The sequence below is a fragment of the Aotus nancymaae genome, unplaced genomic scaffold (genome assembly GCF_030222135.1).
Source record: "Aotus nancymaae isolate 86718 unplaced genomic scaffold, 86718_ANA_hifiasm-v0.15.2.pri h1tg000008l, whole genome shotgun sequence".
Lineage (NCBI taxonomy): Eukaryota > Metazoa > Chordata > Mammalia > Primates > Aotidae > Aotus > Aotus nancymaae.
In genome coordinates, this window is record NW_026988419.1 from 14747907 (window position 1) to 14761620 (window position 13714).

The following is a 13714-nucleotide window of genomic DNA, read 5'->3' on the forward strand; positions in this document are numbered from 1 at the left end:
TCTTTTGTTGTTATACAGTAACCTTGTATTTACTTTTTTTGCATGTAAATGTGTGAGTAAATTCCCCGAAGTGAAATAGCTGGGTCAAGGTATATTTGTATCTTTTAATTTTGCCAAATGACATAATGCCAAATTGTCTTTCAGAGACATGCAGCTTAACTCCTTCCAGCTATACATGAGAGAGGAGAATACCTGTTCCTCATAATTCTCCATCATAACATACTCACATTAACAAGCTCATGGTTCCTAAGTCTGCAGGGTATTATGGAATATATTAGGTTTTGGGTCTCTGTTTGCTTGTTTGCTTTCTCTCTCCCTCCTTTTATTTTGAGATGAGGTCCCATCATGTTGCCCAGGTTGGTCTTGAATTCCTCAGCTCAAGCGATCCTCTCACCTTGGCTTCCCAAAGAGTTGGAATTACTGGCATAAGCCTCCGTTCTTGGCCCCAGGTCTCTGCTTTCTGACACTGAGTCCATCTTCATTTATGACAAACTTCATCTCTTCCCCTTTCCTGTTGTCTGTTCTTTCTAGTATCTAATATAATTCTTGATATTCCACATTTTGGCTTTCAGATTTGTCACATCTTTGGACATTTTATGATTCCTAGGAGCCACATCCAAATGTTTCTTAGTGGCAGAAAGAGACAGGTTTTGGAACCAGCAGATATGAATTTGTAACTCAGCTCTGACACTTTGAGACTACTTGTATTAATTTGGATAAGTACTGAATTTTTATGATTCAGTTCCTTCTTCTGCAAAAGAAACCAACCACAGCCTTACTGTAGAGTCATGAGGCTTAATTAAAAGAACATATGTAATCTTACTTATGTTTAGCATTATAGTGGACCGTGAGAGCAAATATTTCAACTCTATAACTTTTCTTTTTAAAAGAGATGCTGGGGCTGGGCACAGTGACTCATGCCTGTAATCATAACACTTTGGGAGGCTGAGGTGGGCGGATCACCTGAGGTCAGGAGTTCAACACTAGGCTGGCCAACATGGTAAAACCCCGTCTCTACTACAAATACAAAATTTAGCTGGACGTGGTGGTGCATGCCTATAATCTCAGCTACTCAGGAGGCTGAGGCAAGAGAATTGCTTGAACCTAGGAGGCAGAGGCTGCAGTGAGCGGATTATGCTATTGCACTCTAGCCTGGGTGACAGAGCGAGACTCCGTCTCAAAAAAATAAATAAAATAAAATAAAAAAATAAAAGAGATGCTGGATATGATGGCTCGTGCCTGTAATCCCAGCAATTTGAGAGGCTAAGGCAGGAAGATTGTTTGAGACCAGGAGTTTGGGACAGCCGGGGCAACAGGGAAGCCCCTATCTACAAAAAAAAAAAAAAAAAAAAAAATAGCTGGGTATGGTGGCACGTGCCTGTAGTCATAGCTACTTGGAAGGCCAAAGTGGGAGAATCACTTGAGCTTGGGAGTTCAAGCCTTCAGTAAGCTGTGATTGCAGTACTGTACTCCAGCCTCACTATATCACCTGATATGATTCATCTTGATCTTTTTTGTTTGTTTGTTTATGAGATGGGGGTCTTACTGTGTTGCCCAGGCTGGTCTTGGAACTCCTGGGCTCAGGTGATCCTCCTGCTTTAGTCTCTAGAGTAGCTGGAATTACAGGTGTGCACCACCACACCCAGCTTGATTCATCTTGAGATTGAGACTGGTCATTCTGCTCCCCTGCTAATGACTTATGAACATTTCTATGAGAAATCTGAAGACTTTGGGGGAAAATTATAAATAGCTTTTCCTCTGAAAAAGATTAGTAGCTCCTATTTTTACATCTATTATACTTGCTAACCTCCTTAACTGTTGTGAGCTCTTTGATGGCAGAGGCCTCATAGGGTCAGAGTACATATTAGGAACCTAGTACATATTTGTTGAATTGACTGATGAACTGTCTATCTTCATATATTGCTGTCTATAAATTAAAGGGAGTGAGCTGGGCATGGTGATTCACACCTGTACTCCTAGCACTTTGGGAGGCCAAGGCAGGTGGATCATGAGGTCAGGAGTTCCAGATTAGCCTGACCAACATGGTGAAACCCCGTCTCTACTAAAAAATACAAAAATTAACCAAGCATGGTGGAACATGCCTGTAATCCCAGTTACTCAGGATGCTGAGACAGGAGAATTGCAGGAGGCAGAGGTTGCATTGAGCCAAGATTGACCACTGCACTCCAGCCTGGGTGACAGACTCCATCTCAAAAAAAAAAAAAAAAATTAAGGAGAGTGTCCCTGCTATCCTAAAGCACTTCAGGATTTTTCCTTACAGTGTCTGTGGATTTGCTTTGATCTATTTACACATTATTATTGCTATTTGAGATGGAGTCTCTCTCTCTCACCCAGGCTGGAGTGCAGTGGCATGATCTCTGCTTCTCAGGTTCAGGTGTTTCTTCTGCTTCAGCCTCCCGAGTAGCTGGGACTACAGGTGTGTGCCACCATGTCTGGCTAATTTTTTGTATTTTTATTAGAGATGGGGTTTCACCACATTGGCCAGTCTGATCTTGCATTCCTGGCATCAAGTGATCCACCTGCATTGGCCTCTGAAAGCGCTAGGATTTACACATGTTATCTAGTCTCTCATATGCCCATTTAACACATATTTTCAAGATTTCTACTCAGCATTAATTTAAGGCTATCTGGTTTAAGGGAAATAATTTTAATGTTCATCTAACTTTGAAATGAATTATACCTCAATAATTCAAAATGATGTAATCCAATCCTATGAAATTATTTTAATAGTTACAATATTTACTGATAAGTAAACTTTTTTTAAACCAAATAGACATTGGGGTCTGATAGATAATTTCAGTTACCTGATATGGCATTATCATATTTAATTAGATATGACATTAATTAAAAGCTGTTCCTTGTCATGTGTCATGTTTCCTATATAATATTTACTATCATTCAAAGAAATTGCTATTGAGGTAGCCATCCAGAGGAAAGCTGGTTATTAATTTAGGAGTTTCTGTTGTTTAAGTGCCACAAATTGGATGGTGTTGCTGCTTGGATAGTAATGACAGTTATTTTAATTCAACTCATCAAATATTCACTGTCATTTATACAAGCATTTGCTTGTTTTTCCTCCTGCTCTACCTTAAACAGTACCAAACTTTTTTTTTTTTTTTTTTTTTTTTTTAGATAGGATCTCACTCTATCACCCAGGCTAGAGTGCAGTGGTGTGATCTCAGCTCACTGCAACCTCCGCCTCCCGGGCTCAAGCAGTTCTCCTACCTCAGCCTCCCAAGTAGCTGGAAATACAGGCACCCCTCACCATACCTGGCTAATTTTTTGTATTTTTAGTAGATGTGGGGTTTCACCATGTTGCCCAGTCTGGTCTCAAACTCCTCAGCTCAAGCGATCCACATGCCTCGGCCTCCCAGGGTGCTGGGATTACAGGCATGAGCCACTATGCCTGCACAGCAGGACCAAATTTAACAAAACAATTCTTAGGAAAGAAGATTGAGTGTAGAGCAGATACATTTTTCTAAAGCTGAACTTCTGCCACATTCTGAACAGTACTTCCTAGAGGGTGAAGTTTTTACTCAGGACCTCAGTTGGGAGACAGTGCTGGGTTGGGATCGGCTGTGTGGTGGAAGGAGGGGTCTAGTATCTATAGCTGGACTTTATTTCCAGCCTTCCCCTCTGTGCCAGAACTCTTCCATTTCTTGGATGTTGATGTTGGTACAAAAGCTGCCGCCACTGACTTCCTTTCTTCCCACCTCCCCACATCCAGTCTTTTCTCTTCTAATCTAACAGAAATGTGGAAAAAAGTCTTTTCCTCTTAATTTGAGCCAAAGCACAATTAGAGTTTTTAGTAGTAACTTTTACCTGGAAAATGAATGGAAAATGGAAACACAAAGGTCTGAAGAGTCCAGACGTCTGTCCGGATCCAGATGAGTCTGGCTTGCACATCTAATGGGACACTCTAGTACCTCTTCCTCATCTCAAGCCTGTTGGGGGTATCTTGTCTAAACGTACTCCTGTTTCAGGTCTAGGACAGGGGTTGGCACATGATGGCTGTGGGCCAGTTCTGGCTTGCTGCCTGTTTTTGTAAAGCGCTGTTGGAACACAGCCACCTGATTTGTTTACATATTGTCTGTGGCTGCTTTCGTGCTACAACAGCAGAGTCAAGTAGTTGCAACAGGGACTGGATAGGCCACAAAGCCAAAAATATCGACTGTCTGGCCCTTTATAGAAAAGGTTTGCTGACCTCTGATCTAGGGCATTTCTTCTTTTTAGTGCCTCCTTTAGTTCATCTCCTTAGGGGAAGGAAAAGGAAGTCTCATAACATCCCTTAGTCACAGATAGATTATTCATTATTTTATTTTATTTTATTTGAGACAGGATCTCACTCTATCCTTAAGGGAAGGGAAAGGAAGTCTGATAACATCCTTTAGTCACAGATAGATTATTAATTTTAATTATTTTGTTTTATTTTGAGACAGGATCTTGTTCTGTCACCCAGGCTGGAGTGTAGTGGCATGGTCTCGGCTCACTGCAACCTCCGCCTCTTGGATTCAAGCTATTCTCGTGCCTCAGCCTCCTGAGTAGCTGGGATTACAGTTGCATGCCACCATGCCTAGCTAATTTTTTTTTTTTTTTTGAGATAGAGTCTTGCTTTGTCACCTAGGCTGGAGTGCAGTGGTGCAATCTTGGCTCACTGCAGCCTCCGCCCCCCAGGTTCAAGCAGTTCTTCCTCAGCCTCTTGAGTACCTGGGACTACAGGTGTGTGCCACCATGCCCAGCTAATTTTTGTATTTTTAGTAGAGTTGGGGTTTCACCATATTGGTCAGACTGATTTTGAATTCCTGACCTCATGATCCACCCACCTCGGCCTCCCAAAGTGCTGGGATTACGGGTGTGAGCCACCACGCCTGGCCCTGGTCAATTTTTGTACTTTTTGTAGAGACTGGGTTTTGCCATGTTGCCCAGGCTGGTCTCGAACTCCTGGACTCAAGCAATCCTCCCACCTTGGCCTCCCTGGTTATTTTTTTTGGCAGGCATTAACCATTAGGACACCTTGCATCAGTGAATTAAATGATTATTGTATATAGCTACACATTATCATATGAGAGTATCACCCTATTTATATGGCAGTATGGCTGTGTTTGCATTCTTCTTACCTCTTGTTAAAAGTGGGGTGTATGTACCAGGCATGGTAGCTCATGCCTGTAATCCCAGCACTTTGGGAGGCTGAGGCAGGTGGATCACCTGAGGTCAGGAGTTTAAGACCAGCCTGGCCAACATGGTGAAACCTGTCTACTAAATATATAAAAATTAGCCAGGCATGGTGGCATGTGCCTATAATCCCAGCTACTCGGGAGGCTGAGGCAGGAGAATCACTTGAGCCTGGGAGGTAGAGGTTTCAGTGTGCCGAGATTACACCACTGCCCTCCAGCCTGGGTGACACGAGCAAAACTCCATCTCAAAAAAAAAAAAAATGGGGTGTATGTAGAGTGGATTGGCTTATACCTTCCTAGGCTAGTTCTTGGTAGCTGGCTTGCTTCTATGATAACAATTATCTTAGACTGTGCTGCATTTGTAGGAACAGATTGAAACTCCAGGCTCCTTCTGAGCTATCATGAGTCCTGAAATGGCTCTTGGTGTCTGGATCTAATTTGGCTTTCAAGGATTGCTACCTTGTGTTGATTTTTGTCTTCTGTTATGCTTTAGCTAGTGTACTCTATTTTTGCCACATTTACTTTCTTGAGGGCTACTTGGATCTTCTGCTTTTCTTGTTTGTTTGTTTTCTTGTTGTTTTGAGATGCGGTCTTGCTCTATTGCCCAGGCTGGAATACAGTGGCATGATCACAGCTCACTGCAGCCTTGACCTCCTGAGCTCAAGTAATCCTCCCACCTCAGCCTCCAGAGTAGTTGGGACTGCAGGTGCATGCTACCATGCCTAGCTAATGATAAATTTTTTTTTTTTTTGGTAGAGATGGGGTCTCACCATGGTTCTCAGGTTGCTCTTGAACTCCTGGGATCAAGTGAGTTCCTACCTGGGCCTCCCAAAATTCTGAGATTACAGGCATGAGCCATCACAATTAGTGGGATCTTTTTTTTTTTTTTTGAGACAGAGTCTTACTCTGTCACCCAGGCTAGAGTGCAGTGGTGCGATCTCAGCTCACTGCAACCTCTGCCTCCTGGTTCAAATGATTCTCTTGCCTCAGCCTCTTGAGTAGCTGGGATTACAGGTGCCTGCCATCATGTCCAGTTAATTTATGTATTTTTAGTAGAGACGGGGTTTCACCATATTGGCCAGACTGGTCTCCAACTCCTGACCTCAAGTGATCCACCCACCTTGGCCTCCCAAAGTGTTGGGATTACAGACATTAGCCATGGCACTGGCCAGCTTCTTAATATATTTAATTATTGTATTTGTGTTTACATTCATGTAAATGGATTACTTGCCTATGAAATTATAAGTTTCTGCAAGAACATTTATTTTTCAGTCTTTTTTATAGCACTTAATATTGAATTGGAGAGTACTTTATAAGACTGTTTTGGCTAATTGATATCTCTTTCATCAAAGGTCTCCCAACATTTGATTCGTCCTCTGATGGGCATGAGTCTGTCATTGCAGTGCCAAGTGAGAGAGCTAGCAACATTGCTTCGTATGAAAGACCTAGAGATCCAGGACTACCAGGAGAGTGGGGCTACGTTGAGCCGAGGTGAGAGGACATTCTTGGAGGAGTAGGGTGAGGGGTGGTGTAGATAGTCAGAGGTTCTTAGGAAAGGGGGAGACTTACTTGCATTAGAGAGGTGCTTCCCCCAGGGTGGGTGCTGGGTACTAACCAGAAACTGGAGTCTTGATACTAGGTGATTCTTTTTTTTTTCTCTAGAGATGGAGTCTTGCTCTGTCACTCAGGCTGGAGTGTAGTGGTGTGATCTCAGCTCACTGCAAATTCTGCCTCCTGGGCTCAAGCGATTCTCTTGCCTCAACCTCCTGAGTAGCTGGATTTGTGAACGCATGCCACCATACCTAGCTAATCTTTTGTATTTTTAATAGAGACAGAGTTTCACCATGTTGGTCAGGCTGGTCTCAAACTCCTGACCTCAAGTGATCCGCCTGCCTTGGCCTCCCAAAATGCTGGGATTACAGGAGTGAGCCACCATGTCCGGCCTAGGCAACACTTTTCTCTGCCTTGAGTACCTGGCTGGAGCCCAAGTGGCCAATACAAGCTGTAACCGAGTCCAGACATGCCCTAGGCAATGGCAGGGAAAGGCTTTGGAAAGGAGCCAGTAGCTCTACAGAATTGTACCAGAGCAACATGGACTTGGGAGTTTAGGAAGCTTCGTGGCTCCAACTTCAGAATAAACATTCAATTTGGCCTTTGTTTTTGTGGCAGGAAAAAATTCTAGAGCAGATGCTGCCACCAAACCTGCCATTTGTTGCTAATCACCCTCTCACACTATTGTTTGCCTACATGCTCTCAGCCTTTCTTCTCCCACTGGACTAGGTGTCTCTGCATGATGCATCTTCCTCCTGTTTCCTAAGAAGCCCTGTTCTGTTCCCTTTCCATCAGGTCAGAAGCTCATCCTAATGACTCATGTTTCTTTTCTCTGTTCCGTATTACAGATCGATTGAAGACAGAACCATTTGAAGAAAATTCCTTCTTGGAACAATTTATGGTAGAGGTAAGGTATTTGTTATTTTCTTGTGTGTCTTTGCCATGCTTCCTCTTTCCAGGTGCCTGAGTGGCAACTTGTGTTTTGAGCGTTAGATGGCTTATGTGGTTGGAATGCCCTTTGTCTGAAAAAGTTGCCCATAGAAAGTCTGATAAGGCTTGAGATGTACTTAGGGACAATATGGGGGAAAAGTGGGAAAGAACATAAGAGGTGAAAGTGGGCTGATTGATACTTAAAAAACATCTCTGTTAAAGTACCAGGGATTTCATTTGGAATTCTCTAACCTTGGAAATGTTGGTTGACACGTTGTTAAATCTTTGCTTGTTGGGATCTGGTCACAAGGTCTGGATTGTGGAGCAGAGGGTAGGCGTCATTACTTGTCTAGGCCCTTTTAGCATCCAGCAGGAAAGGAAGGTAAAAAGCTTAGGGCTACCATTTGGGGGCTGTCTTGTGGGCACAGTAGGTTGTGGAAAATCACAGTGTTTATACAAGGGGACTGGCAAAGGAATGAATGGGGAGTAGATAATTGTGGCCTGTCAGAAGCTCCTGCCTAGGTTTCCCTTCTAAGGATTGAGCTCAGCCAAAAGAAACATCTATTAAATGCCAAATAGGGGAAGTGTTAATAATAGTGACCTTTGATAATGCCAGTCAATATTGATCTTCTTCCCTCACTCTTCTGGGACTTGTTGGTTATACAGTTAGTACCTTAGTATTATTGCTCCATTTTCTTTTTCTTTTTCTTTTTTTTTTTTGAGATGGAGTTTCAGTTTTTTCACTCTTGTTGCCTAGGCTGGAGTGCAATGGCACAATCTTGGTTCACTGCAACCTCCACCTCCCAGGTTCATGTGATTCTCCTGCCTCAGCCTCCCAAGTAGCTGGGATTATAGGCGCCTGCCACCATGCCCAGCTAATTTTGTATTTTTTTTTTTTTTTTGAGACAGAGTCTTGCTGTGTTGCCCAGGTTGGAGTACAGTGGCACAATCTCGGCTCACCACAACCTGCCCCTCTCGGGTTCAAGCAATTCTGCTGCCTCAGCATCCTGGTAGCTGGGATTACAGATGCGCCACCATGCTCAGCTAATTTTTGTATTTTTAGCAGAGACAGGATCTTACCATTTTGGTCAGGCTGTCCTTGAACTGCTGACCTCAGGTGATCTGCCTGCCTCAGCCTCCCAAAGTGCTGGGATTACAGGCATGAGCCACCGCCCCAGGCCTATTGCCCGGTTCCCTGCCTCATCCCCTTAGTTAAATAATGCAAGGCTGGTTCTTAGCTCAGTAGAGAGGTCTCTTCCTGTTTTAGCATACCTATCGAGCTTGACTTCTTGACATTTTTCTCTGTGTGCTTTATGCTTTAGCTATATGGAATGACTTTTAATTTCCCCAAATGCTGTTTTATCTTACCTTTGTATACACAGTCTTCCCATGATCTAGAATGCCCAATATTGTAGCCTTATCTTACTTGTAAACTTCTATTAATCTTCTAGATGTTAGCTTCACCTTGTTTGGGAGACCTTTCTGTACTCTGCTTGTAAAGATTGTTCTTCTTCCCTGCTACTACAGTACCTTGGATTATACCTCTGTTTTACCACTTATAACATTGTAGTATTACTGTTTGTACATCTGCAAGACTATGGCTTTCTCTTCCATTGATCTGTGGACTCTGAGGCAAGGACCATGCTGAATGCATTTCTATATCCCCAGCACTGCATATGGTGCCTACAAGTAGTAAGTTTTCAATAAGTTGGGATTAATATTTTCATAAATCTATGCTAGGGGGATTTTATAAAAATTACGACAGTGTGGCCTGTGGTTTCAGTGTTGGTTTATTTTGGCTGGAGTGCAATGGTGTGATCTCAGTTCACTCCAGCCTCTGCCTCCAGGGTTCAAGAGATTCTTGTGCCTCAGCCTCCCAAATAGCTGGGATTACAGGTGTGCGCCACCATGCCCAGCTAATTTTTGTACTTTTAGTAGAGACATTTTTATCATGTTGGCCAGGCTGGTCTTGAACTGCTGACTTCATGTGGTCTGCCTACCTTGGCCTCCCAAAGTGCTGGGATTACAGGCTTGAGCCACTGGACCTGGCTCAGTGTTGCTTATTAGATCTGTATTTGGGGTCTTCAGTTATTCTCTTGGCTTGTTCTGCAGCTTTGGATAAATCACTTCTCTTTTGTGAAATTGGAGGCTCATCTCTTTCATACTATGGGGTTGGGAGGAGCCCTGTAGAACTGAATGAGAAAGCATATAGAATTTAGGTGCCAGCACAGGAAGAGTAGTAGTATTTTAGAACCAGCTATTTCAAGAATACTGGTCCTGGCCCTGCGTGGTGGCTCACGCCTGGAATCCTAGTACTTTGGGAGACTGAGGTGGGCGAATCACCTGAGGTCAGGAGTTCAAGACCAGCCTGGACAACATGGTAAAACCCTGTCTCTATTAAAATACAAAAATTAGTCAGGCGTGATGGTGGGTTTCTGTAATTCCAGCTACTTACGAGACTGAGACTGGAGAATCGCTTGAACCCGGGAGACCGTGGTTGCACTGAGCCAAGATTGTGCCACTGCACTCCAGCCTGGGTGGCTGAGTGAGATTGTCTCAAAAAAACACAAAAACAAACAAAAACTACTGGTCCTGTAGTTTCTGGGTGAATCAATCTCATAAACTTGTAGAATTTTATTATATCTGGATAGGATTTGAGACATAGGTAGTTATAGTTATAGCTTTCCATTTTATAGATGAAGAAGTCGAGCCTCAGAGAGGTTAAGTGACTTGCCTAAGGTCATATAGCTGTAGCTTTATGTTTAGGACTTCCTACATTTCTTGACACACAGTCTAGAATTATCCCTGTTTTGTTTTGCTACTTTAACTGATTGTACACACCAGTTAGGGGAGACATAAGGGCTGGGGTAACATGGAATTCTTGTGACCTCTGGGGTCACTGCACTGTCCTCAGAATGTCCTGTATAGTTGCTAGAACTGAAAGGTTTCCTACTGGGGGTGTAGAACTCCTTATGACTACTGCATCTTTTTAGTTACTCTGCTTGCCCGGGGTCCTACAAACAGGACACAGAAGGGTCATGGGGTCACCCAAGACTGAACTAAAAGGATGTGCCATCAAAATAAGCAACATGAAATAGGAAGATAAACAAACCAGGGAGAGAGCTCGGGATGAAGGTGCAGGGGGGCCAGGGCTGGTGTCAGACGGCCATGCGGTCATTGCCTGGGGTCAGTTTTTAAAATTCTCATTGGGATTATTACTAAGCAAGAGTCTATAGACAATAAGGCACGGGGGGCAGCACGCCAGGCAGGTTGCTAGGATACTAAGGTTCGGGAAAGTAAGAATTGAACAAGGGTAACTTCTCTATGTTTGGTCCTTTTGTTTTTCCACTCCCTCTAAGAGCCTCTGATTTCTCAATTCTGGGGAATCCAAGGGGCCAATTAATCATGGCCTGACTAGAGGGGAAATACTGGCAATATCCACTCAACTCAAGGCTGGATGGGGTGCCTGTTGGCATCTTCATGGAGGGCAAGAACCCAATATAGGGCATTTTGTAGGTATGGGTTGAGAGGCATCTTTAGGAATGAAAGAAGAGTCAGAGCATTAGGGACTGTTGTTACACGGCGGGAGGAACTGTACTAAAGAGGAAGTTTAGGATGACTGGGCAGAGCCCACTCTCAGTCTAGTCCACTGGAGGGAGTTCCTTCCCCTGGCCCTGTCCATGCCTCGCTCTCTCCATCTGGTTGCCATCAGGCTGTGCGGCTTCTGGCGGGCTCTTTATTTATTTATCCCAGTGTAATGGGGTGAGGAGGGAGCTGGCCTAAGGCTGGCATTCCAAGGCCATGCCACTGAGCCACAGGCGGTTTGCATGGCTGTGTGAGTCACTGGGGCTGCATGCTGCTCAACCAGACGCGGCCAGGCTCAGGGACAGCAGGCAGCCCAAAATAGAGCCCCGCCCTCTACAGCTGGCAACCTCTGGCTAGGAAGCAGCCCTTGACACCAAAACCTGGGCAGTTGCGTGAAGTTGACTTCCTTTGGTAAGGGTCCCTTAGCAGAGATGGAGATTCTGCAATTCTCTCCTTCTCTTTCTTCATAGGAGAGTATTCACCATAGCAGTCGTTCTTACTGCTGGATTCTGAATGCCTTATAAATCTTAACTGATCTATACAGTATAATACCTTAGCTAAGAAATTAGGGACTATAGTTAACATTGATTTGATTTAGCATCCTAAATGCAGCCATGGTTATTATGTTCTGTCTAGTTGTAGTTACTGTCTTTATCTCCTGTCTAGTTGCAGCCTGATTCTAGAGCAGATACTTTAAGCTATGAAGATAGTCACTGCTGCTCTTATGAAGCTAGTGCTTCTGTCACCTGGGGGAAGATGGGCAATGCTTTCACCTGAAAATTGCCATCCTGTTAAGCTTGTTCACAGTTCTACTTGGTTTCCTTGGCTGGCTCTCCATCTTCTGCCTGCCTCTTAAAGGTTAGTGTTTCCCAGGATCAGATCCCTGATCTTCTCACCCTTCACTTTCCCTGTCTCTGGGTCATCTCATTTAGACCTCCGTGTCAACTATTGTTTGTAAGTACATCACTGAATACCAATTTTATATCTCCACTGTGTTTTAGGCCCATATTTCTTTCTGCATGTTTGACATTTCCACTTGGATGTCCCACATAAAGCATATCCTAAACATGCCCAAAATAAATTATCTACTCCCCCAGACTATTTCTCTTATACTCCTTATCTTGGAGAATGATATCATTATCCATTCAGTTTTCTAAGCTAGAAGTCTGGGGTCACCCACTTTCTTCTTTGTCCTTACTTTCAAAGCCCAACTTGTTGACTGTCTTTTGAATCTGCCTATCTTCTCTATTCCAGCTTCTGTTGTCTGAGGTTAGTCATTTTCTCTCCCCTTTCCCACTCTGGTTTTCTTTTGAGACCAAGTCTCACTGGTCTCACTGCCCAGGCTGGAGTACAGTGGCGTGCTCTTTGCTCACTGCAACCTCTGCCTCCCAGGTTCAAGTGATTCTCATGCCTCAGCCTCCCGAGTAGTTGGGACTATAGGCTTAAGCCACCATGCCTGACTAATTTTTGTATTTTTAGTAGAGACAGGGTTTCATCATATTGGACAGGCTGGTCTTGAACTCCTGACATCAGGTTATCCACCTGCCTTGGCCTCCCAAAGTGTTGAGATTACAGATGTGAGCCACTGTGCCTGGCTTTTCTCTCTCATTTTTGGCTTGACCATGCAATAGCCTCCTAACTTGTCTCCTGGTCAGTTCTTACTCCCCTGCAGTTGAACTTGTAGTTCTGTCAGAGTGATGTCTTTGAAATAGAAACTTGATTATGACACTTTCTTGCAAAGTCCTTTAGTGGTTCCCAGTTTCATGCAGGATAAAGTTCAAACTCCTTGCACGCCACACATGATCGTTTATGATTTTATCCTTTTGACCTCTTCAGCCTGCTCCTCTGGCATTCCACCATAGCACCTTTAAATACCATCTTGTGGATGAATCCCACATTTATTCTTCACTCTAGATCTTACCCTAAAACTCTAGACTGCCTGTTCAGCATTTTCATACAGAAGTCTCAAAGACATCTTAAATTCAACAAGTCCAAAATTGAACTTCCAGTCTTATGCCCAGATGTGTTTTTCCAACAACCCCTTCCCATCTAAATTGATGGAAGCTTCATTCTTTCACTTGCTTGGGTGAAAAAAACCTTGAAATCAATCCTAGCTGCTGTCCTCTCCCTTCCTACAGCCAGTCCATTAGGAAATCCTACTGACTGTACCTTAAAAATGTGCCCATAATCTCACCTCTGCTGCTACCATACTGGTTTGAGCCACCATTATCTCCTACGTGCATTATGGCAAAAGCCTCCTTGCTGGTATCCCTGCTGCTACTCCTACCCTCTCCAGGCCTATTATCAACTAAGCAATCTTATTAAGTCACAAGGTACTTAATAATACTTAATATCACATCGTGATATTCTTTTGCTCAAAGCCCTTCACTGGCTTAACACTTCCTGTACAGAGTGAAATCCAAAGACTTTACGGTGGCCTATAAAACCCTGTA

At 43.7% G+C, this 13714-nt stretch overlaps 1 protein-coding gene across 2 annotated transcripts in view; it reads left to right on the forward strand.

The window, feature by feature from the left end:
- NHEJ1 (non-homologous end joining factor 1) overlaps window positions 1-13714 on the forward strand; it is an 86937-nt gene that overhangs the window by 8061 nt on the left and 65162 nt on the right. For both annotated transcript variants that reach the window (XM_012445896.2, XM_012445897.2), the window contains exons 4-5: window positions 6548-6686; window positions 7595-7653. In XM_012445896.2, coding sequence (XP_012301319.1) covers window positions 6548-6686; window positions 7595-7653 — 198 coding nt within the window. The remainder of the gene's footprint in view (window positions 1-6547; window positions 6687-7594; window positions 7654-13714) is intronic.